The 26,861-nt window shown below is 43.0% G+C and overlaps 1 protein-coding gene across 3 annotated transcripts; it reads right to left on the bottom strand.

The window, feature by feature from the left end:
* Window positions 1–26,032, bottom strand: cbfa2t2.S (CBFA2/RUNX1 translocation partner 2 S homeolog). 3 transcript variants are annotated; one of them, NM_001086475.1, is given in 12 exon segments: window positions 1–1,306; window positions 1,897–2,087; window positions 2,707–2,775; window positions 2,895–3,087; window positions 3,591–3,688; window positions 4,072–4,319; window positions 4,749–4,930; window positions 5,021–5,110; window positions 6,414–6,655; window positions 7,513–7,656; window positions 21,051–21,173; window positions 25,839–25,980. In NM_001086475.1, coding segments are annotated over 10 exon segments (1,707 nt in total). In that variant the 5' UTR covers window positions 7,631–7,656; window positions 21,051–21,173; window positions 25,839–25,980; the 3' UTR covers window positions 1–1,030.
* Window positions 26,033–26,861: the final 829 nt, after the last annotated feature.

Here is a 26,861-nt window from a genome sequence, read left to right as displayed (position 1 = left end):
TAGTGGTAAAATGACCTTTATTGAATAAACTCCATAATAAATGATTAGTATATCTGTACAGGATACACATAATGGATGTAGCTTATTCATGAAACATCACTTTATAAAATGATACATTTCCAACCACGAACCAACGCAGCTCTGACGATGGGAGGAAACTTTTATCACTTTCAACAGACACAAAAACATGGAGAGAAAATAATCCGTGTTATGTTACATTATCTACATGGACAGAATGACAATTCCACCTCATATTTGGTGGTATCATGTTTTCTTTGGAAGTGAAAAATTATCCTGTTGAAGCTTACATTTGGTTTGGCAAATCCCTTGTGCTGCAAAGCCATAGACTTCCCTCTCATAGACAATGGTATGGTCCATATGCATATCCATATGCTCAGTGATGCCTCGAATGTCCTTATATTTAATAATATTATATAATCTCAGTTTCACAAATAGCCTTTATTATATGTCCCTGATTTTTTCCACTTGAGCAACCAAATGACTCTTGTTGCTTCTCCCTGATAGACAGCATGGGTTAGGCTGAAGGTAATTTATTACATATCTTCTTTCTCTTCTGTGCAAGAAAATATGGGATGCAAAGGCCAAATACAGACATGGCTTAGTCCAGTAAGCAGTCTATAATTGGGATAGCACTTTGAGGCCATATTTGAAGGCTGTAGCAAGCTGATAGCAACCAAATGAATGTCCATTCTTATATATATGACTGGACTATCTACACACAGCCAGCACTGGACGTTTTGGGCAATTGCCTTTTTTTAAAAAGATGGGCCAGCAGCTCTTCACATTAAAAAAACAGACCTGCTGGGGGATCTTTAGTTGGCCAACGTCCAATAGGCGAGTTCAGTTTTTTTTCCATCTTCTTTATTCACTGTCTCTTCTTGTATTTTGCTGCACCAACAAGGATTTAAAGAAATTAAGATGGCTGAACTCTGGCCACTAAGGCAGGCAGCATTACTCTGTTACTCTAACTGCAAAAAAGGGGATAAATAAATCCATAGGGGGAAAAGACTCACAGGCCATCAACGGCAGTGACAGAAGCAGGTGTAGAGGAGCGTGAGGTGGCACTGGACGATCTCTCTAGAGTGGAGTTCAGCTGGACAGGGTCAGAGGATTTGGGGATCAGGGAACGAGAGGGGGTAAGTGACTTTGCCTGTGTATGAATGCTTTGGCCACAGATGCGGTGATGTTTCTCCCAATCCTTGTGCTGACAGAAGGAGCCACAGTAACGAGCAATGTTACAGCCACTGCATGTCTCACTGGCTTTCCGACCACAATTCCAGCAGCTCTGCAAAAGCAATGAAAATACAGATTATTTCTCTTTGTGCAAAATAACTTCTAGCCTTCCAAATGTTCGATTCTACCACTCCTGACACATTTTAGTTGCTAGGGGCCACTTCTGGGAACCCTAGAAGTCACATAATCTGTTTCTACAACTGTTACACCTCTGAATTAGGGTAGAACTACACAGACGTTTTCCGCGCGATCCCACGTGCTGCGTCAAAACGCCGGGGCCAAATCGCATGCAACGGAAATACAGTAAGTAAATGCATTGTCGGATGGTGTCACAGCGTTGATCCGATGCGACACGACTGTCGGATGCAGACGCAACGTGCAGCGTCTGCATTAGACAGAAGTGACGCGTTTTGTCGCAGTGCATCGGATCGCACCAAAAACGTCCGTGTAGTTCTACCCTAAATGTTATGCCTTTATCTCACAAAACAGTTCTGTCCTGTTTTATGACAGATTTTATGACAGTTTTAAGATTCGTTATAGCAGAGAATATAGCCGACAGTGGTGTGACAGCCAATCTGCAAACCCATTGTTTAGATGACTGCAGAATTGTATATGAAAAATAGCTGTAAATAAGTTTAATACCTCAGTGGACTCTTCCTGCTCGCTCACAACTGAGAAGGCATCCTCTGTAGCCCTCCTCTTTGCATCCGCAATGGTCTGTTCCATCCTTGCCCTCTCCGATGCGATCATTTCAAATGCTTTCTGTTCTGCCTCTGAGACAGCTTTTTGTACTTCGGACATTGCCTGACGTTTGACTTCATTCACTGCCTCCTCTGTGGGATGAGTGGGAAAATTAATTGTTAGCTTTACAAAAAACAATAATGTTGCTTTAATTTGTCCTACACCTACTCTTCTCCTGGGACAGCCCCCTTAAGCTGGCCATAGACGCGAAGATCCATTTCGTACGATTTTCGGTCCATGTGTGGAAAGTCCCGACATTTTTCGTGCCATGGCGATCGGTCGTTTCTGTCGGCTACCGATAATATCTCTGCATGTATTGCCGATCTGACGATATCAGTGGGAGACTTTTGTCGGACATTACTTTCGTACGATTGCTGTCAGGGGCAGAACATCGGCTGATCTGTTCTTTTACTACTTTATTTGATCTGAATGGTTAGTGGCAGCTCGGGAGATGGCACAGAACTATCATTCGTCTGATGTGAAGGTAAATCTGCACGTCTATGGCCAGCTTTAGTCTATTCCCAAACTACAAGATCACTTTGCCCAATGCCTGCTCTCAGACAATATTACCCAAACCAATACCCATTCCACTTATTCCATTGCTAATGTCAGATTAAAGTTTTTGCCTATGACTGTCTATGAATCATTTCACTGATTACATAGTATCATGTGGTGCTCCATCCTTACAGAATAGGGGGTGACATTTCATACCTGCTTTTCTCCAGATCTCATCCGTTACATAGCCTGCTCCTGTCCTGCTCCCAAAGTCTCGAGTGGAATCTGAAAAAAACCCATAAGAAACTCATGAGCCTCAAAATGTTTATAGGGAGACTTGGCAGTAGAGTGACTTTAGAATGAGCCAAAAAGGAATCAAACAACAGAGGACTGTGACCCCTTACCGCTGGCTCCTGAATCGGTGCTGGAAGGGCTGTGTTGCCTGCTTAGGTGCTCACTTCCCTTCCGGATTTCATTTGACTCATTGAATCTCCGTTTCCAGTAGTTGAGCTCATCCCTATCCACTTCCTGACAGCGGCGCAGCACCGCCATTGAACGTCGAGTCTTCTCCACCATCTCCATGATACAGTTCAGTGCCTGAAAGGAAAAACAAAATATGGTGTTATAATAACACGTTCTCAAAATGACACATTTCTCGCATTTGAGTGATTCCATGGTACTTAAAGGAGAACTTAAGCTTAACTAAAGAAGTAGCTAGAAATGTTGGACATTAAGTTTTGGGCTTCTATACCAGCCCAAGGCAACCATAGCCATGTAGTAGGGAAGATCTGTGCCTACAAAGTTTCTTCTTTTCTGATTCACTGCACATGCTCTGTGCCGCTGTCGCTTACTGAGCTTAGGGACCCACTCACAATATACTGAATATTTTGAATATAAATGTCACAAGTTTGAAATCCTGGATCATTGCTGCTACTGGGAAGCTGAAACTTTTGGCTGGTACCATAAATTCATTTTATAAAATATGGCATTTTAGCCATATTCATTTAGAAATATAGGAAAAACCACACATTTTTTAAGATATGTTAGTAAATGGGTCCATAGTGTTTAAACCAACGTGAATATTCATAGAGTATACTTACATGGTCCAGATGTTTCCATTCTTCTGCCCATTCTCTCTCTGTCAGCCGATGGTCTACAAGTTCTTCCTGGTAGCCATTATTTAAGTTGCCATTGATTCCTTGGGACACAAAAATGTAATGTATAGCAGATGTATTTTATTTATTACAACTTTGCTTTTTTTATAGTGGCAAAAAGCTATGTAGCATTTCATAGATATTGTTCATCATTCCATTCAATTCTTGCCCCAGATGAGATTGCAATCCAAAGTTGTCCCTATTACACTCATACACAATAAGATAAATTTCATCAGAAAGTTTTGGTAGTGTGGGAGGAAACCTGGCTACCACAAGTAAAACCAAGCAAGCAAGGGAAGGACACAATAATGGATATGAACCACGGACCCTGGACTATAAGGCAGCAATGATAACACTGTGCCATACACAAGAGACCAACTATTTTTAGAGACATCAGCTATACTATACCAATAATAGTTCATCTTACCAGAACTGTGATGCCGATCTCGAATGTCCCGGTGTTCAGCCATTTTGTTTACGTGGTCTCTGTAAAGCTGGGAGCTGGGAATATCCTCCAAGGAGTAGTGCTGAAGGGGCGGTGGTGTTGGGTGGAAGTGGCTGGTGCTGTTCACGAGAGGGAGGGACAAAGCCGGGCTGTGCCGGGGGGCTGGACTGATAGTGCAGACTCTCTTAACTGGAGGTTCAGGGGGTGCGGGTTCTCTCTCTTCATCTCTCCTAAACGAAGAGCAAAATCTATCAACTGTCTATACATCCAAATGCCTTGTCTGCCTTAATGTAGTTTGTTTTAGAAAATCAGCCTCTATCATTTTGTGTTTTAACCCTTACTTTCATATCCAACATTTGGTCAGAATCTCATTATTAAAGCAAAGATATATTAAGCAATAATACCTTGCTATAGTTTGGGTAATGTTTTTAATTGCAAATACTACCCATTACTTAGGGTGTTCATCTCTAAGTTTGGCAACCCCTCTTCTAACAAGAGTTCTCCTTGCTTTATCCCCTCCATTCCGTTGGTGGGAACTTCTCTGCATGGGTCCATGTTTATACAGCTGCAATCTATATACACTGCTATAGTGAAGCATTGCCTCCTCTGTCCCAGCTGTCTTGATGTGGTCTTGACCTTGGGGTTGGGTGTATTTTTACCTGTCAGGGCTTTGTCGTTTCCCATTGCCATTCACTTCCATAAGCAGTTCTGAGGAATCCGCTGGGGAGGAGGTGCTGGTATTCAGGAGAATATGTTCATGCTGTGCCAGGTATTGGGAAGGGGTCTGCTTGGCAGCTCGGGAACAGTGTAACAACTCCCGCTGGAGAAGAGGCAAGTTGGCCTATGACAGACATTAAAGCATAAGAAGTTATCAGCCACGTGTTAGTCCCATGGAGAACTCAACACTGGATGTTCCTAGTTTCAAACGCACCTTAAGGAATGGAATGACAAAGGGGCGCAGGGGGAAGTTGGTGGCTTCCTGCAGTTTGCAGTGAAATTCCTCAATGGTTACAGTTGAGTTCTGCAAAAAAATATTATAGATCAAGTATATACTGTATATGTAGAAGAGAATGTTCTCACATTTAAGGAGATCTTTTGTTCTAAAGATACTGTCTCCCTCAGTTTCCCTAACAGTATCAGAAGATTAAACAATAAAGCAAAAAATCAGCCCAACTCAATCTGTGCCCATGCCCCACCACCTCAAGATATAGAATGCCAGAAATAGAGTATTCTCTTTCTTGGAGTGCATTGAGGAAGCCATTTTCCCAAGAGAAACCACATAGATGATTGTGCCATCTGTTTCCCCAGCAGTGAAAATACAGCAGATGCTGGAGAGGATTAGACATTTACAATCTAAAATGGGAATATTATTTTATAAAGAGCTGCACTGCATACATGTATGTATGTATTGAAAAGGCCAAATGACTAGAGAAACTCAAACAGAAATGAGTGGCGCTTTAGTGGATCTAAATACATCTTTTATTAATACTGTGCATTGAGAAGTGCAGCTTGCAAAGGTTATGCAAAGGAAAGGACTGCTGAGGCATAGCAGGTATAGTAGGGAGAGATGGTGCCTATAGTAACAGTGGGATAATAGTCTCTGGGAAGGGAGTGTGACTGTGGGATAGCAGGTATAGTAGGGAGAGATGGTGCCTATAGTAACAGTGGGATAATAGTCTCTGGGAAGGGAGTGTGACTGTGGGATAGCAGGTATAGTAGGGAGAGATGGTGCCTATAGTAACAGTGGGATAATAGTCTCTGGGAAGGTAGTGTGACTGTGGGATAGCAGGTATAGTAGGGAGATATGGTGCCTATAGTAACAGTGGGATAATAGTCTCTGGGAAGGGAGTGTGGAATAGCAGGTATAGTAGGGAGAGATGGTGCCTATAGTAACAGTGGGATAATAGTCTCTGGGAAGGGAGTGTGACTGTGGGATAGCAGGTATAGTAAGGAGAGATGGTGCCTATAGTAAAAGTGGAATAATAAACTCTGGGAAAGCACTGTGAGGTATTTATGATTTCATTTTTATCCATTATAATACAGCACCCACATTCTTTAAAAACATTGGTATGCAACATCAGTCCCTACCCAGGTGGAGCTTACAATCTAAGATCCCTATCACGCACATGCAGAGAGGTACATTTTTTCATAGCTAATTAACTTTCTTTTATGTTTTTGGAGTGTGGGGCGGAAACTGGAATACATGGGAAAAATCTATGCAGAAAAGGAGAGAACCTACAAACTCATTGCCCAGGTTAGAATCAAACTCAGGACTATAAGGCCGGTAGATATAGAAACCAGACGTATGGATGTATTTTACTTACCACCAGGGCCAAAACTAGGGTGCGGACCTTTTCCCCTATCTCAGGAGAGATGTCGTTTCCAAACTGCTGCAATGTAGTGAGAAATCTTTTCAGTTTGCTGAGCTGCCTCGCCCCGCAGGTGGCAGGAAGCTGCTGATTGGCCAGGGAAGAGGAGGAGGATGATGATGGACCATTGCTGGAACGCTGAGGTGGGGACGGAGCTCCGTTTAGTGCGGGGGGAGAATGGTTGATGCCATTGGAATCTGTAACAGAATCACAGGGTAATTAAGTATGAAGCATGGACCATTTCAGTAGAATTCCTTTGTATATTGTGTATAGGGCTCATTGCATTTATGTAACTTCCCATTCATACTAACCTTATACACTTCCTGGAATTTATAAACTTATCAATGGCTACTTCTGCCATCAGAGCTTGCCATTTTTGTAAAAGCAGCATGTTGATATTTATTTCTATTTCACTGTACAATGTCACTTATCAACATACTAAGTTTGCTCAGATGCAGTAACCCATAGCAACCAAAAACATTTTTACGGCCAATAAATACTGCCTACTGATTGGCTACTATCGGTTATTGCTCTAGGGCAAATGTAATGCCTTTTTATTACATAGTACCATAAAAACTTTTATCCCTTCCATTATAACTTCTTCCAACTTCCCTGCTTAAAGGTCTCGCAATGCATCATGGTGAAGCCTTTCCGCATATAGCTATAATAAATGACTATACACGTATGAGTCAGGACCTCTATACTTAGTCTGCAGCCTTCTGCCTTTAAATGTTCACAGAACTCCTCAGTGACTTCTAACATCCTTATAATTTACAGTAGGGGGTACATTATCCCTTATAATACATTTGTTTCCCTTAATATTGTAGGCCCTTTATTGCACAAGAAAAGCAGAATGTTTATCTATATTAAACAGACTTATAGGAATGGGATGGAGATGTCAATGGGTCATGCAGTGTGGGAATAAAGCGCCCAGGAGTTAAAGAAGGGAATTAAGGGAAGTAAGAAGGGAGTAAGTGAATGTTGTAATGGAGTGAGAGACACACCTACAATTACCCCCTCTTGTTTTGTGGTTATCTAGGCCAGGGGTACATACGTGATGATGGGGGAAAGGCGACAGGCCGAGGGCCACCAGGATTCACAGGAGGAAGTGGTGCCATGGTTGGCGGCGAGGATCTGGAGTGGATCTTCACTTCCATGGGAGACCCGGGCATGACTGGCACCCTCTTGTCCCCAGTAACTGCATAAGGGCACAAACGAGAGACATAAGGAAAGAAGCCCTAGTAGTGAAGAACTGCATACTGCTTGTAAGCCCTTGTATCCCGCCCCAGTGTTGCACCCACAGATGCAGAGTCACACAACAGGTTGCCTGGCGGATGTAGCAGCTGGGAGCGACCATCTGGTGGGGGCATGTAACCCCTTGTGTTCCAGCTGTAGGGTAACAGGCACCCCCCGCAGCCTGTCACAAAGAGGAACCTGTTCTGATCTTACTAAGCCCATAGCAGCTGCTGAAGCAAAACCTTCCGCTGGGGTCCCTATCCAACCTTAAGGGGCCCCGCTGGGTAGGGGTCTTTCAAAGAAGAAACTTGGCCCCGCAGATTTTTTCTTTTCCGGGAACAATCTGTAACTTTCAGATAGTGTGTGTAGTAAGGCCAGATGATGACAGGGGAAGGGGCTGTAACTGTATGATGGCAGTAAAGGAAGAAAAGTTGATATCATGTGAAGGGCAGTTACTGTAAGACAGTGTGTATCGTAAGCCAAGATCATGTTAAGAGAGGGGCTAATAAGTTTGGATTTGTGGCAGGCAACAAAGGCCCGGGCCTATGGCAGCAAAGTTTGGGGGGCAGAATACTTCCAGTGGCCGCCTCTTCACAGGGGACTGGGCGAGAGATCTTGACAGCAGTCTGAATCTTTCACCAGTCCAGTTCCAAATGGAAGTGATTGGGAAAGGGCAAGAAGCAGAGCCAGCAGGGTGGTAAGAAGATTGCGTTGAGGAGTGGGGGGCATGCAGGGAAGGGGGGGGCCTAGGGGCGCACTGTTCTTAAATCCGGCCCTGGGGGCTAACCCTGTAGGGGCTGTTATTAAAAAAACAAATCTCAGAATTCCCTGGCAGCCAGAGGCGGTTTGAGGAAGCTGGGAGTAAGAATTCCTTAATAGATTATACATGATGACGTCCTACAGTACAGATCATATCAACCAGGGTGTCTCCTCCACCAAGGACAGCCCTGTGTGAGCAGCCACTCCAGTGTATATCTGGGAGTTTCTGAAACAAAAACACATCCCATTACCGTTTAGAACCTTTAAGAACAAAAAATATTTGATGCTTTATGCCTCTGAATTTCTGACTCCCTATTTCCCAGAATCCTTCCTGTGTTTATCCCACCGCGCTGTGCTGAAACCGCTCTCCATCTGTTTCCCGTTTCTGCCAAGTTGAGGTTTTCCTCTGTGCAGTTAACCCCCTCACTGCTGGTTCATGAACTGCTTAACTTGGTCACATTAGTATTCTAAAGTAAAGAGAAAAAGTACCCCTTATTTATAAATTTTTAGCTAAAACTGATCAACTTCACTATATGTCCGATTAAATCCAAATATTTTACTGTAATTAATAAATGAGCTTTTTTTTTTTAAAAAAAAAAAATGTGATTATGGCCAATAATTCATAAATTAATTACACAAAATTAATTCCAAAATAAAGATGAGTTAATTTAACCTAAGGCTCTTACACAATGGCGTTTTTTTCTGCGCTCCCCTGCGTTGCGCTTTCTTCCGTTCAGTCACAGAGGGGCGCAGGAGTAGACGCACTTAATAATTGTGAAGGGGGCGGTACTCACACAGGCGCATGTAAGCGCAAAACGCAGGTGGGACTCATGTTGCATTTCACCTGTGTACAGTGTACAGTACAGTCCCCTTCATAATAATTGAATGCGTCTACTCAGGGGAGCGCAGGAAAAACCGCCCCTGTGTAAGAGCCCTAAATAACCATTTCAATCAAATGGATATACCGAATTGATTCCAAAGTAATACTAAGTTCAATGAACTTTTTTTGCTAGTTCTTAATAAAATAGTGCAATTAATTAATTAAACCTCCATGAAATTCTCCGTGATTAATGATAAGAATTAAACCTCTATAAGGTATTGTGAACTAATCACTTGATACAAAAAAGCTCATTTATTAATTACAGTAAAATCTTTGGAGTTAATTGGACATATAGTGAAGTTGATCAGTAAATTGGTAAATAAGGGGTACGTTTTCTCTATACTTTAGAACACTAAGGATATACTGATGAAAGTCAGACCCCTGTTTAATCAATAATACAACAGTTAAAGGCAGATCGATTTTTCCATTAATAGATTGGTCACATTGTCAGTCTCTTCCTAATATAAACATGTTGGTTATATTTTCTTGTGAACTGAACACAGTGATACAAATTCTACTCTGCTTTTACTTGCTGCAAACAAGGAAACAGGATCTATAAAAAAAAATTTAAGCTTGAGTGGACCGGGCAAGTAGAGGGGAACTGCTAATCCAAAATGAGAAATCATTGTTGAGGCTTGGTTGTACCTCCCACTTGTGGCCCAAAAAGGTTACAGATATATAGAAACATTGGGGTAACAGTCACCCTGCTATGGTTCCAGGGGTACCCAGGGCACAAATAATCACTTACCCCAAATCTCACCCTAATGGCCTTCAGGCTGGGCCTCTTAGCTCATAACAAAGTTACATATATATATATAGAAACATTGGGGTAACAGTCACCCTGCTATAGTTCCAGGGGCAATCAGGACACAAATAAGCATCACCCCAAATCTCCCCCTAACTGGCCTTCATGCTGGCCCCCCTTAGCTCATAACAAGGTTACCGATATATAGATACATTGGGGTAACAGTCACCCTGCTATAGTTCCAGGGGTACCCAGGGCACAAATAAGCATCACGCCAAATTTCACACTAACTGGCCTTCATGCTGGACTCTCTTAGCTCATAATAAGGTTACAGATATATAGAAACATTGGGGTAACAGTCACCCTGCTATAGTTCCAGGGGTACACAGGACACAAATAAGCACCCACCCCAAATCTCACCCTAACTGACCTTCAGGCTGGGCCCCTTAACTCATAACAAGGTTACAGAGATACAGATTCCAGGTACAACTTTGAACACCAGTGGCCTTCAGTTAGGGCACCCCATTTTACTACTTTGGAACCCCCAACTCAAATCACCGCTACAATGAAAGTGGCAACATTAAGCCAAATTAATTTAAAAGCGATGTGCATTTATAATAGGGATAATATATCGGTAACAATAATAAATCGATAACAGGATACTGCTGCTAGACTAAAAATGGTTTATTGATATTAATATAATTAATAGATTTATTAATTAGGTTATACTAGGTGTAATTAGTTGCATTGTCCAATAGAAACACTACATAAAGGCTAAATTGCAGTAATGACGGCGGAAAGGCCTGTCAGTGCCGACAGAAGGTGACTTGTTGATTACCAACAGCACAAGAGGGAGCAATTGATTTCACAGACTATCCCAGTGACAGATATTCATACATATGAGGGACTAATTGAAAACACAAGCTATGGCTGTGTTATTCAGAAGTCAAGGAGAAACAGCTGATATAGAACCGTGACAGTCACCTGCGGCCTGAGGGACCGGGAGGAGGGAGTGGGCGGATCAGGCCGCAATGCTAATTTCCTAGAAAGACAATGGGGACAGATGAATGGTGGTGAATGGGATTATGGGTAACAGTGGCTGCACCTGGTGTCAGGAACAGAAGGGGGGGGGGTGGGATTGGAAACAAGGACCACATCTGTCACTTACACAATGATGGAGTTCTTTCTTTTTTCCCCCTTCCTGGTAATCAGTAGAGGGTATTAAGTGTGCCTCAGCGCTCGCTCTCACACATGCAACAGGTTGGAGGGGGGAATTTATTTCTTAACTCAATCCCACCCTCCATGCTCTGCAGAGCAAGCGTCTATTGTACAAGGTGCTAAATAATTAACCCCTGCATTTCATTGAAGAGTTTAATTTCCTGGCAGATGGATTCAGATGTCAAGATGCCTGTTTTAGCAAGGGTGGCGATTGTTTCCCCCCCCTCGAAATTATCCATTAAGACACGTCACGCTCATTTAAGCAATTTGTACCAACCGTTACAGAGGGGCCTTTCATCTGTTATACACATCATTAGTGTCATTCGCTTGCTTTGCGCCGTTAAAAAGAACATCTGACTTTGTGGTCACTATTTCTAGAGGGGACAGAATTCAGGGGTAAGACTGTGCAGGGGGGAGGCAGGGAGGGGGGTCAGTGGGGACTTAGCATCGCGGGGTGAGGGTTAGTTCTCCTTTAAGGTATTGACATTAGCCAGAATTCTCTGCAACAGGCTCATGTTTCTATGCACTTAATTCGCCTGCTGAATATAAAGCAGAAGCTTTGCCCTTGAGAAGGAAAGTTATGATGAATGAACACATTCAGTCTTCATTCCAAAGAATATATGTATAGGCTATATATATATATATATATATATATATATATATATATATATATATATATATATATATATATATATATATATATATATATATATATATATATATATATATGTATATATATATATATATGTATATATATATATATATGTATATATATATATATATATGTATATATATATATATATATGTATATATATATATATATATATATATGTATATATATATATATATATGTATATATATATATATGTATATATATATATATATGTATATATATATATATATATATATATACTGTATATATAAAATCAAACTCAATACATATCATTTTAGAAACACATGCAATGAAACATTACTACACTGAGACCAGCTGACTAATGGCCCAGGTGGTGTTTTTTTTGGAAAACTGAAGGCAGAGAAAATGCCTTATGTATGTCACAAGTAGGGTTGCCACCTTTTCTAGAAAAAAAATACCGCCTTCCTATATATTTATCTTTTTTCCCAATTAATAACATTGGGATCAACCAGCGTTTTTACCAGGCAGGTGGCAACCCTAGTCAACCCTAGTCTCATGGATAATCTCCACTATAAAATGACCCTTTTACAGGTGCACCGCCTTAGCCCTCAGCACGGGGAGCGGACAAACCGAAAAACCAATTGGGAGCAGGCACTCAATGAAGGCAAACTTCCACCAGGTCAATAGTTCAAAGTGAAGAGAGTTTATTGTGAAATTGCTCATCCCCTATACAGACAGGGTCTGTTTCCTCTGTAGTTTCGCCCTTGTTAAAACCGATAAACATCAGACCAATTGCCCATAATGGTATAATTATAATAAGACAGACACTACATAGATATTTATATTCCCTGACATGCTCAAGGACACAGAGTAAAGCAAATAGGATTGAAAAGAGCTTACTGGCTCTGATATGCAACTTTGGAATTCTAAATATGATTTTTTTTGGGGGGGGGGCAGAGCTGCCAACAGACCGAGTTGGCAGTTTATTGGCCTGTGTGTGGGGCCATCCGACAGGCGTCCCCAAAATCGGTCCCAAAATCGGCAGAGTAAATAATACCGTTGGATTGCGGCCGTATCTGTTCGTTGATACAGTCCCACGATCCAACCGCCCGTATGGCCTCCATTGTGATCTGATCATAGGGCCCATGATCGGATCAGCCCGATATCACCCACCTCAATGTGGGCATATCCGGGAGAGAACAGCTCGTTTAGTGCCAAATGAGCGTATCTTCCCATGTATGGCCACCTTTAGGGTAAGGGCACACTTGGCGATTCGGGGAGATTTAGTCGCCTGGCGACTAATCACCTCTTCTTTGGGGCGAATAATCTCCCCCCGAACACCTTCCCTCTGTCTTGTGCCGGCTATAATGAAAAGTCGCCTGCGGCATGGCTTCGTATTCCGAAGTCGCCCGAAGTGAGAAGAGGAGGCGATTAGTCGGCAGGCGACTAAATCTCCCTGAATCGCCAGGTGTGCCCTTACCCTTAGATATACAGTATATGCCCCCGCCTCCCACAAAATTAACCTGGGCTGAATACATCTGTGATTCCTCAGTATGTTGAAACCAATCAGGTTTGTTAGGCTGGTGCAGATGGACTGCAGATTTAACAACCCCCTACTGACAGACAGACAGAGAGGAAAGACAAACACCCTGTCAGCCCACCCTTGTTCTCACTGTCTCTACCTCTGTTACCAGGGCTTTCTGTTTTGCAAATCTCACTAAATATACTCCTACCACTAGATCCAATCCAGTTGGACCAGCAGTCGTTAACAAATGATGATTGTGCGGGAGGGGAAATATTGCCTAAAGCAGAATGTTGGTACAACTGCAGTGATCTCACACCGACTACAGTACTTCCGACTTTCTAAAACGAGACTTTCTTTTAAACTTAAAATAGGTGCAAATATGGGTAACACTTGAAAAATACAAGCGGAAGAACAGATCACCTGGAGGTACACAAACATTTGCAAAGGCAAGTAGAACCTCTAGTTTAGCAGCCATCCACAGGACAATCTCCTACGCTCTCTGCCAGATTGGCCAAATGGACGAAGAGCGCATGAGGAGCAATACGTGGTATGACCAGCTTTCGATTGTTCCTGCAAAATGAATGGACTGAAAAAAGCAGGTAGTACAGAGGCACTGCGGCTGCACTGATGTTGTGTTACATTGGCACATGAAGTTTTCAAATGTACCCAATCCCTGAAACAACCAATAATCACAGCACATGGATATTAGAGGGGATAGGAGGGCCACCATAAACAAGTTTCAAAACAATCTATCTTTAACTTTATTGACATCTGTACCAGAGTAACCTCCTGCAGCTTGTTCTCAGACCAAGGAGCAGAAAGATGGGTAAACTTACCAGGACCTGGGAGGGCAGACTTGTTCCTGTCACTCACTACAAGGATTAAAGTGTCACTGCCCTGAATAATAAACAGATGCTTGAGTTTCCACAGAACACAACTTCTTCTAATCTTGTGTGTGGGGGGGGGGGGCATGGTATAGGACTTTCAACAGACCCAGCATCCAACAGACCCAGTATATATATATATATATATATATATATATATATATATATATATATATATATATATATATATATATATATATATATATTATCCCTTTAGATAAAATAATATCATATGGAAGGCTGTGTTAGGCCAGTGGAAACCAGGTGGGAATGTACCCTGAACTGACCCAGATTTACACAGCCTCCAACTTCCAGCGGACCCCCCAGAACAGAGAAGGACAAAGTGTGAGGTTTCTGTACATTCCATAGCTCTGGCCTCTGGCTCCAGAATGTCTGATGGAGAATGAGTAGCCCCAAGCTATTCATTTTAACAAGGAAGTCAGCCACCCACCTCTCTAACACAGCAGCATGTCATTACTCTACAACTAGAAGGGTGGGGGCTGGGGGCACTAGTTCTCTGTACAAAGTCACACACACTGTAAATCTGTATGGGAATTAAGGAGAGACAGATTCCTGAAAAACAGATATTTTTTTTGTGCAATCCAGCCATGCCTTCATTTTGATGGCTACAAAAACTCTCTCTCTGGTGCAGAACAGTCCTAAAGTAACATGGTCTGTGGTTAGGGTTGCCACCTGGCTGGTATTTTACCGGCCTGGGCGGTAAAAATGATGGTTGATCCCAATTTAATTAATAGGGAAAAAAGATAAATATATAGGAAGGCCGGTATTTTTTTTCCAGAAAAGGTGGCAACCCTGTCTGTGGTCCTTAAGGTCCTGCAGCGAGTTGGGTACCTGCAAAAAAAGCAGGCACCCTGCGGAATGAGGGAGGATTTTCAGGTGCAGGTATACCCGCGGGTCTGCAGGTCGCGGGTCTAATCAAAATTTCTTATCTTATGTAATATTGTCTATATTTTACTACTTTTAAAGTTTTACAAAAGTTATTTCTGTCCTCCCCCACTTTTGATCACATCCGGTTTGCAGCACCATCACTTCCTGTTTGATGGCGGTCGGCAGGTTGCAGCTTGGGTTGCAGTTAAGGCAGTTGCGGGTCTGGGTCAGGTAGCAGATCAAAGGTAGGTTAATATGCGTGTTGCGGTTCGGGTCGGGTCCGGGTCTTAGAAATTGGTTCCGCACAGGACTCTAACATGGGGAGGTTTGCTGCAATTGGGGTAGATCAGAGTTGGGCTGAAGACAGAACAACCAAGGATATATTATTCTCTGTAAATTTGTAATGCTGGCCCCAGCCTTGGCTGATATACTACCAGATAAGCTGGTGAAATACCGGCTTGGTGGCAGCCCTAATGTCAAAATCGGGTAAAAATCCAGAGCGGATCTTCAAGTGAATGACCATCTTAAGTCCTCATGAACTCATGGCTAGTACCTGGCAAGCTTTCTGGTCTGCTATTTTGGAATTGTGCCATCTTATAACATCTTAAACTGATATGCACCTTAATCAAAATGCTTGCACTAACACTACAGTTTAGTTTTACAGAAACCAGGGTAAACCCCAATAATTAGAAGATGTCAATATTGTGAAAGGGGACCACAGCCTCCATTATTATGCAGGCTTTGTGTTTCCATACGTCTATCTGCGAAATAAGAGCTGGAAGTCATGTGCTCACAGCAATTCATTCAACAGTTAAACAGTTTATTAATGCAGGTGCTTTCTGTCTTATGCTGGGACTCAAACCAACAACTGTACTTATATAAATATACCTCACAGAGAGCTGAAGGAGTTGTCATCACAAGCCTAATGCATCGCTCAGCCTTGATTGAAAGGCAAGAACAGAGGGACTTCTTTGTGTTCCGGGACCCTATCAGAAAGTTGGCTAATAGGCAGCTTGATGCAAAGGACTCTGGGAGGGGGCCATTAACAGCACAATGGCTTCAAATTCCACAAAGGGAAATGTTTTGTTATCCAGCTGAGTGAGCTGGTAACGTATATAGCACAAAGTCGGTTCATTTTCCTTGCAACTAAATAATCCCTAAACAGTCAGAAAATGCAAATCTTATAATAACTGGCAATAAGCAAAGTTTGCAACCTCACAAGTATTAATGGCAATAAGGCATGCCTAAGGGCAGACACACACACAGTCAGATTTGGTCGCCCGGTAACCAGCGCCGGATTTAACTTTTGCGCGCCCCTAGGCCGCGCGGTCCGACCAGGCGGCCGCGCGGTCCTAGCGCCCGCCTTCCCAGCGTGCCGGCGAAAAAACGCAGGCGCAGCTGGTGCAGTTGAACGGCGGCTGGGCGGCATGCCGCCCCTATTTCTTTGCCGCCCTAGGCCCGGGCCTATGCGGCCTTGCCGCAAATCCGGGCCTGCCGGTAACAAATCTCCTTTTCTTCGGGGAGAATAATCTCCCCGAACTGCCTTCACCTGCCTTACCGCCAGAATGAAAGTCACCGGTGGGGTGGCACTCGGAGCGCTTCGATTTCCGAGATCGCCCTCCCTCGTGAGGCAACTTCGGAAAACGAAGCACTCAGAGTGCCATCCCGCTGGCGATTTTCATTCTAGCCGGTGGGAAGGCAGTTCGGGGAGATCAGTCGGCCTGAAGAAAAGGAGATTTGTCGCCGGACGACTAATCTCCCCAAATCTGACCGTGTGTCTCTGCCCTAAATGGAAGTTACACACTCAAAATGTGAAGTTAAAGTTAACCAAATTTAACCTACTTATGGGAATACTTAAAAAATGCCAAATGAGGTGATTTCAGGCAAGTGAGCACACACAAGAGAGCGATTTTCACAAGTCCCAAATTGATCTGTGTGCCAAGAGTCGAATCCATAGTCAACAGTGGAGGAATTCTCATTTAGATACAACTGTACCAGCCGATAGATCATTTCAAGAAAGGGCTGCATGCGTTTCTCATCAAATGAGAAAATAGGTGTCATGGGAGTGATCCAGTTGCCATTCTGGAGCCACAAAGGACATTTTCACCATCTGGTTCACACTGGAGACGGCTACAAGTGCAGTAGTTTCACCATCCAATTGATAAGGTAGGAGCTAGATAGGCATTCACTGGCCAAAAGGATGAACCTGATAGACATGTATCTTTTTTAGCCACAACTATGCAGCAAAGATTGTACATGATATAACATTCAGGAAAATATAAATCAGGGAAATGTATTATGCATTATATATTGACGGGACCACAAAAAAGGTGTAACATTAGGGAAAACTTAAAATCAGGGTATGTAAAATTTCACTTTAGATACTTGGAAGTGAGGTGGCCACTATACAGATAAAGGCTCCAGAGCAAGTCAAGACTAAAGGTGGCTATAGACGCATCAATAATGTACAAAAGAAATGTGAGTACGATATTCGGTGCGTGTATGGTGGGAGATGAGTTGACCGATATCAGAAGACTTGGATATCAGTTGGCTCGTCAATCCGGCTGACCGGAAAATTTTGATTGGGCGCCTTTGAAGGCATAGTTGAATCGTCAGATACAGGTAGAATCCTATTGTTTCTACCTGACACATCAGCTCTACACGTCTGAATTGAAACGAAGGATCTTTCCTGGAAATATCTGTTCCAGGAAAGATCGTAATTGTAATGTCTGTGGCCACCTTAAGAGATAAGTTGAAGGGCATTCAGAGTGAATAAAAGATTGAAATAGCGTTTTAAGTATAAAATCAATAATAAGTATTGTGATATGTGCACATACCCCTCCATAACAGCAGTTAAACCCCCCTTCCTATAACCCAGGGGTGTCCAAAAGGTGTCCAGTAGAACTTTAGTTGGTGATCAGTAGATCTCAAGACACTGTCAACAAACAGCTTGACTGTTTTATTCTTTTCATTCGAATATTTATTCTGTTAAGGTTATATAGGAAATATTTTTAATATAAATTGTCATATTAATCAATATAATATTTAAGTAATATTTTCCATGGAGCAGAATGATATGGATGTAGATCACAATGGGACAACATCACTAAAAGTAGACCCTGCATTACTAAAGTATGGGCACTCCTGCTATAACCACTAGACCCCAATATATAATTGAGAAGGGGGAGGGCTGTAGGGCAGAGCAGGTGCAACATGAATAGTGCACACCTGGCTGTTCACACTGCACATATGGCCACTCACACGCCCACAGGCATTGACATGTAGAACCAGCTTCATCATTACTTGTTAGCAAGAGCAGTTCCACTGACACAGAAAGGCAGGGAGTTCTCCTTGTACTGCATATATACAGACACATGTATACAAAGGGTTCATCAGTTCATAGTCTGGACCTAAGTACACACTGACATGAATCTTAACATCCCCTTTCCATCTTTACCGTTTAAGGGCTCGTACAGAAGCGTTCAGTTTTAACGCATTCCACCGTAGGGGAGTGCAGGAGGAAATGCAGTCAATTATTTTAAACCGGATGCAAAAGCGGCAAACACTGGTGTAAAGCAGCATGTTGTGTTGCACCTGTGTTCTGCGCTTCCATGCTCCTGTGTGAGTAGAGCCCAGTATAAAATAATTGACTGCATTTCCTCTTGCGTTAAAAGTGAACGCAAGCAGAGTTGGACTGGCTTGTCTATACGAGGCCTAAGGCACACATTTCCAAAATAATTTGTCCTCTGCCAACTGTGCTTGCTCCAGCTTTGCACGTATATATGAAGTTTTTGTATTGATGAGACAATGTGGGACATTCACTAAGATTCGTAGTTGCGCCAGGCGTAACTTCGCCAGGCGTAGTTTCGCATGCGCTCCGCAAATTCACTAAAATCCGAAGTTGCGCTCACGGGTAGCGTAAGGTTGCGAAGTTATGCTAGTGTTGATTCGCTAAGCGAAGTGAAGTTATGCTAGCGATGGTTAATTTGCATACGGCGCCAAATTCAAATTTCAATGGAGGAATATGTAGCAGCACTACAAATGCCTGGGAAACCTTCAAAACATCAAATAAAAATTTTATTTTGCTCTACACATGTGCCCACTGTATAGGTAAGTTGCCATGAGTTAGGAAATGTAGGGGGAGAAGGAGGGGAGCCCCAAAAAAATGTTCGATCTTTTTCAGACTATCACCGATAATATAGAAAAAACGCCAGCGTTTTTTGGGACAAGAAAAAATTTGAACTTTTTTTGAAGCAATCCCTATCTACTCTATTGCGCTTTGCCTGGTCTGAGGTGGCGAAGGAAGTCTAGCGTAAAAGGTAGCGTTCAGAACAATGCGTAGTTACGTCCGTTGCGCAAATTCGTCAGGCATAAGGGTGCGAAGTAACACTAGCGAATTTACGCCAGCGTTCGTTAGTGAATTTGCGAAGTAACGAAAATGCCCAACGCTAGCGAATTGACGCTAGCGTTAGGCGATTCGGCGCATAGTGAATTTGCCCCAATGTTTCATGTCGCACTTGCCAAATTCAGAGCCTCTGTAACTTACACCTTAATTGGTTTTACAAAGAGAGATAGAACATGTAATTAAATATCTGTCTCCTTCCATCCTCTCCAGGCCCAGATTTGTGGAAAGGCCATGGGGGCGGCATGCCGCCCAACCACACTTGCATTGGTTGAATGCACTGGGGATTCACAGGAGATACAATTGTTTTTAAAATTTCCTGTGCATCTTTATAACAGAGCATTTGGTCACAGTGGCACAGATCCTCTAAGCAGCAGTCCTGCTCTGCTTTATGCTCATCCAAGGATCCACATATTTTATATATTATATTTGATTTAGAAGCACAATTTGAAGACATATAATTAAGAAAAACATGAAAAAGAAGGTCAACTGAAAAATAGTAGAAATACTGAACACCAATTGTACATAATAAGCTTGTAACCAGTCTTTCCGAATATCATAAACATTTTATTATTGTCAGTTCTGTATATTGCTGGAATTTGAAATACATGTTATTTCTAGCAAGTGAGAAGAAAATGTTCGATTGCTTCTCCCAGGCTGTAGAAAATAACCTCTGTTTTCATTGCTTAATTGGTTATGAAGATATGGAAACAGTGGTGTGACGTTACATTTATGGACAACACAACCACCTCACAAGTGGCCTGTTACAACCCTGCTGGGGCACAGATCAGTAGTCAGATAATGGAGTTGCAGGACCTAACTTGGCCTCTATTGCCCCAAAGCCATGAGATCTGTTTCCTTTAGGGCTATTCCACACGGGGAGATAGCCACGCATTTGCGGTCGCGGCGACAAAAAAGGCGATGCGCTTTTTCAACAGTCGCCTGAAAATGCCTCGCCAGGCTTTTTCAGGCGACTGTTGAAAAGCGCATCGCCTCGTGTGGTTAGCACAGGCGTTTTTACATAGGCGCCCATACAAAACTGTCGCCTGCGCCGGTCGACCGCAAACGCGTGGCTATCTCCCCGTGTGGACTAGCCCTTAGGCTATGGACACACAGGCTGTTTTCATCTTTGTGTATTTTTGTAGGCTGAGAGAAGCAGATCTGCTCAGTGCCCCTGCTCCATTCATTTGAATTCAATCAGCCTGTGTGCGCTCACACACTGACCTCAGTGTAACCGCACACAGACTGATCGAATTCAAATCAATGGAGCAGGGGCACTGAGCAGATCTGCTTCTCTCAGCCTACAAAAATACACAAACTGACAACAGCCACTGAAAACACCCTGTGTGCCCATAGTCTTTCTTACATTTAAGGAAATGGAAAGGCATATTTACTTGGGGATTATTATATACTGTACTTACCACACACCCCGGGCTGGTGCTCCTATCAGCAAAAAACTGCACTGGTTCAGGGGTTCTTCCTGCGAGCACCAACGGATCGATCGTCTTCCTTCTACTTCAAATTTTCAGGGCCAGACGTACGCGCTGTAGAAGGAAATAGTCGACTTCTACTTTAAAGTTCGGCTTTTCGCGATACTGCCCATGCGCACCCGCCCAAAGAAAGAAGAAGGCCGATCACTCAGTGGTACCCGCTGGAAGAACCCCCTGACCAGTGCAGTTTTCTGGTGATAGGAGCACCGGCCCAGGGTTTCAGGTAAGTATATAATAATCCCAGGTTTTCAGGCCACCAAAATGTATAGCGGTTGACCTGTTTTACCAATATTTATTGCAATTGTTCATGAATTAGGACCTCATGGGGCCCTTATACTTCCTGGGCCCCCCTGCAGTCGCAGGGTCTGCTTCTTCTGTAGTTACACCCCTAGTTCGGGGGACTCTCGCTATGCACGGGGCAGACAGGCTGCTTAATGTTGGAAGCAACAGATTGCCTAACTATTACATGTCCCCACAGGAAACTGTAGACTCCTAAAAGTGAAAAACCATCTGCCAGACAAGGTATCAGTCTTCTCCTAATGTAAAAACAGTAGCGTTCTAAAAGCACTGGTGAACACACTGACACAAAGGTCTATATATACTATACTATATACTAAATTGGCAAAATTCGATTAACTCAAATCATGGTTTTTTTTACCCACAATGCACACAGGTAGCATTACTTTGTTATTGAACAACCAATCAATGATGAACTTAACTGGTAGTATCTCAGGTGCTTTCTGCTGAACATACATAAACTCCTGCCCGGTCAGAGAGGTCAAAAACTGAACTAATCTTTCCTCAATTTGACCACCAAATATTCATGTCATAATGCAGTCCTATGAAGACCCACCAGGAGAGGAGCATGCAGCAGACTATTTCACGCCTCGATTCAGGAATATCCAGCCAATTTCAGCCAGATGTTAGTAGCACAGTTCCCATACATAGACCAATACGGCCAACTTTGTCTGGACCGGCAGTGTATGGCCAGCTTAATCCAGTGCTTTGTAGGATATCATTGAGAGGCCAACCCTACTGGATTCAAACAAGAAATCTTTCAGGCATGCACTCCCCATATGATAATTATTGGCAAGTACAGACAGCAGTCAGTGATGTGACACCCACCCACGAAAGTTATACTGATGGAATATTTATAAATAGGGAAACATTTAGGAAGTTGGGGGCTTAAATTTTTTCATTTTTATCATCTGAACAAAGTAAGAATTCTCAAGAAACATATTCCATTAACATCTATGAGCTCATTACATTTTTACATTACTACCAAAATATTCTGTTCAAAAATCAGAACTAAGACCATATAAAGGCACAAGGTTGCAGTGTCAGATGTACCCCCTACTGCAAATTATAAGGGTATTAGAAGTCACAGAGAGGTTCTGTGCCCATATAAGGCCAGAAGGCTGCAGGTTGTGCTATACAGGAAACTATCAGTATCACTCCTGTATTTTAAAGGAGAGGGAAAAGCTGGAGACACTTGGGGGTGCCAAACGTTAGGCACCCCCAAGTGATTGTAGCGACTTACCAAAAACCCAGGGCCGGTGCTCCTATCGGGAGAAATCTGCACTGGCCCCGGGTTATAGGAGCGAGCACCATGGAGAGATCTACTTCCGTCTTCGTGCAGCTGCACATGCGCATTAGAACTAAAAGCCGAACTTTAACTTTAAAGTCGGCTTTTTCGTTCAAATGCGCATGCATCAGTCCGGGGAAATGCGCAGCTGCGCGAAGACAGAAGTAGATATCTCCGTGGTGCTCGCTCCTATAACCCGGGGCCGGTTCAGATTTCTCCCGATAGGAGCACCGGCCCTGGGTTTTTGGTAAGTCGCTACAATCACTTGGGGGTGCCTAATGTTTGGCACCCCCAAGTGTCTCCAGCCTTTCCTTCTCCTTTAAGGGATATTGTAACCCTATTGCAAATTATAAGGATATTAGAAGTCACTGAGGGGTTCTGTGACCATATAAAGGCACAAGGCTGCAGGCTGAGTTATACAGGGGACTCTAAGCATCACTTATATATTATAATGGATAATGTACCCCTACTGTAAATTTTAAGGATATTAGAAGTGACTGAGGGGTTCTGTGACCATATAAAGGCACAAAACTGCAGGCTGAGTTATACAGGGAACTCGGAGTATCACTCATGTATTATAAGGGATATTGTACCCCTACTGTAAATGATAAGGATATTAGAAGTCACTGAGGGGTTCTGTGGCCATATAAAGGCTCTCACCAATAGCTGTATTTCTGTACAAACATACTGACACAATTACAAATGTTTCAACTATTTGCTCCAGTCGCACAGCCCGACTCTGGGGTCTTGAATGTGGCGTGTTTATAAACGGGTCAGATCGGTCTGTTTTCAAGAGCAGAATCTAATCAATAAAGTCTAAGAATTATAATCTGTAGCAGCTGTTCTGCAAGACTGTCTGGCTCTGCGGAGTCTGATACACCAATAATTTCCCTCCAGCAGAGGAGGCCGGAAACCTTGGGCCAAACTACTACAAAAAGATGCAGGAGATTCAGCTTTTATAGAACATTCTCCATGATAGATTCCAGAAGGTGCCACATTTTCATCCTCATTATACTGTAAAAGTGCAACTACAACTATCAGAATTCCAATACCGCTACTGGAGGGCTGCAGAGGAACTGTTCCTGGATACCTGTAACTATTTTGTAACCCTGTCATTACAGTATAGGCATAGGATTAACTGAGGATGCTGGGAAACGCAGTTCAAGCCACATCGGGCCAATCCAAGAGACAGGGTTTATTTCTGTTCTTGTCTCAATCGGCAGCTATGCTAGAGCTTTATAGTGCACATTTAGCGCAGGAAAGCAAATGGTTGGTTATTTATAGATGCCATTTCCCCATATTTTCCAAAAGGACACATTAAAGGGCATTGGCCTCAGTATAGCTGGGTGGCAGAAGCCCACAGATAGGTGTTATATTTCAAAATATGTACCAGTATATTTCATAAATGACATGACTGCAATTCTGCATTGGAAATGGAAATATAGAATAATAGTCTATAATAAATAGCTTTAAAAGCCATGATGGGGGAAGCTGTTTTCAGAAGAGCATCTCATTTAGAAACGTTGCCCTGCACAGTTCCCACAAGAAGTGCAGGCTGCACCAAGAAATAGCTTCCCCTAGTACAAAAATAAATAAGATCGCATGATTTAATGGTATACATCCATTTTGTTACAAGGCTTTTATTGTTTATCTTCCAGCTGGCGTTGAAGGACATGTGTCAGTGTATGCTGGGAGTTATTCAGATTCACAGCTGGCTGCAGGTTAGAGTTTCCAGTTAAACTGCCTATAGCAGGAGCCCCCATATTTACTAATGTAGGGTCTACTTTTAGTGATGTTGTCTCAGTATGATCTACATCCATAAAAGCAGGGTCGGACTGGGGGGCCTGAGGCCCACCGGGGCTGCAGTTTCAGGGCCCCCTGTTGCTGTGCCATGCACTCCATTCTTTGGGCCTAGGACCGTTGTTTGGGCTGGTAGGTAAATAGCAGAACCACAGGGTGCTGATCTAGGCCACCGGGGCCCACAAGTGTGGGGGGCCCACTGGGTTTTTTCCCGGTGTCCCGCCGGCCCAGTCAGACCCTGCATAAAAGCATTGTTAGCATTCTGTTCCATGGAAAATATTACTTAAATATTGATTTATAAGAAAGTGTATATTGCTATATTTACAATACAACTATTTCTTATGTAACTATAACATAATACATAGGAGGGTGATATAGACAAGCTGTTTATTGACAATGTCTTGAGATCTACTGATCACGGCTGAAGGTCTACTGGTAGATCCCGATCCACCTTTTGGACACCCCTGGCCTATAGCTTAAGATTGAAGATCATAGTTTCAAATTGTGCTGCCCTGAGACAAAACGAATTTTAACGTTGCATGGAAAAGTAACAATGTTACCTCTATCTTAATGTTTTCTTGCACAGCAGCATCTGGAGTTGGAAATGGATACCATATGTATCGGGGTATAGAGGTACCCTGTTAACTTTAACCCTCTCAGTGGCAGGGGGGATCCTCAATAAAATCCTTCCCATATTAACCTCCATGCAAGCCTTTTCCACAGGTCAGGAGACAAAAGCCATGCATTAACCAACTCAGAACCAGAAAGAATTCCTTCACAAGGAAAATAATCCCTCCACTGCCACCAAAACCAGATTCACGTCCTAAATGTGAATATCAACGAAGAGCAACCTGCAGCCCTTTTAGTGTTTTTTGGGTGCCAACCAGAAGCTGAGCCAAGGCCACCGGACCAGAGGGTTTTGCTATTGTAACCAGATTGAAAGCCTTCTTGCCAAGGGGACGGCCAAACATTAGAAGACTTCTTACCGATGACAACCACAGAGAATATCAAATAAATAGCAACATGCCATCCCAATAATGCTGGCAGGTACCACTGTGTAGGCTAGCATTAACCCTTGTATAGCCCCCAATCAACAATTTAATGCTCAAAAATCAACCTAGTCAGATAAGGACACAATGTTCAACCCTTTAGTACCTTAGGAGTCCATCTCAGCCATCACCATTTGTTAACCCTTCAATGAGAACACTCCCAGCACAAAAGAATACTACTAGTGAACTAGCTGCTCCACCATACAGAATAGCAGATACAGATGTGCTAATAAAAGCCATCAATAGTCTTAGTATAAAAGGATAGGAAAGGTGGACAATACTCACACTGATAGGGTCCTGGGATCCCAACCATCTTAAATCCAAATCAAGAGCAAAGCCAAAGTGTCGCACAAGTCCCCAGTAAGATAGAAATTGTCTTGATGTTGCTGCAATAAACAGGAGGTTAAAGGGCCGCTGCAGGAGCTGGAAGAGACTGTGGGAATGGAAGAGAGGGGGCTGGGACCCATACAAGGGAAGAGGGAGGGGGAAGGGTGCTGCCTTCTTCTTCTCCTCCTCCATCATACACAGGCTAGGCCCTCCTACTTCTCTCCAACAGTCCCCCCTCCTCTCTAACTGTCAGTACAGGGTGTGCTTTACCAACCCAGAAGCCAGCAATGCTGCACAAGTTACACTTTAGCATACTTACCCCATAAATAATGCACTCCAACAAATACATAGAATACACAGCGTGGGTTTAATATTTAATAACATCATAAAAAACAGAAATGGCCGAAAATTATTGCTGCCCCATCACCTTTTTGCAATAAAACACATGACATTCACACACTGCACATCTAATAGGTTATTCATTTACATGCAAGCTGCTGGCTGCTCTACTTTCATTATTGTCATGCAGAATGCTGCGATAAGAATTGCTAATTAACCACTGGTTGAGGGGGCAAGTCTATTAAGAACTTGGACCTCTAAACAAGTGCACATGCCCCAGGGCCTGCAGAAGGTGTAGGTCGGAACAATACCACGTTTCAATAATGAACCACATAATCAATGTACAGGGAGTGTTGCAGTGTAAATAGCAAAAAGGGCAAGGTCTTGGTCAGAAATGTGGCTTTGGGATAGCAGGTATAGTAGGGAGAGATGGTGCCTATAGTAGAAGTGGGATAATAGTCTCTGGGAAGGGACTGTGACTGTGGGATAGCAGGTATAGTAGGGAGAGATGGTGCCTATAGTAACAGTGGGATAATAGTCTCTGGGAAGGGACTGTGACTGTGGGATAGCAGGTATAGTAGGGAGAGATGGTGCCTATAGTAACAGTGGGATAATAGTCTCTGGGAAAGGAGTGTGACTGTG

Source organism: Xenopus laevis, chromosome 9_10S (genome assembly GCF_017654675.1).
Source record: "Xenopus laevis strain J_2021 chromosome 9_10S, Xenopus_laevis_v10.1, whole genome shotgun sequence".
Lineage (NCBI taxonomy): Eukaryota > Metazoa > Chordata > Amphibia > Anura > Pipidae > Xenopus > Xenopus laevis.
The sequence above is the reverse complement of the archived record's forward strand: the minus strand, read 5'-3'. Positions and strand labels throughout refer to the sequence as shown.

What these genes read in the sequence shown, in the direction of transcription:
- cbfa2t2.S (XM_018237193.2), bottom strand. Translation starts at nt 25,866, where the DNA reads ATGGTTGGGATCCCAGGACCCTATCAGT. An exon ending in AAACGACAAAGCCCTGACAG is followed by an intron (nt 4,320 to 4,748) that starts GTAAAAATACAC and finishes CTCTTCGTTTAG; the next exon opens with GAGAGATGAAGAGAGAGAAC. An exon ending in AGCAGGAAGAGTCCACTGAG is followed by an intron (nt 1,307 to 1,896) that starts GTATTAAACTTA and finishes TTGCTTTTGCAG; the next exon opens with AGCTGCTGGAATTGTGGTCG.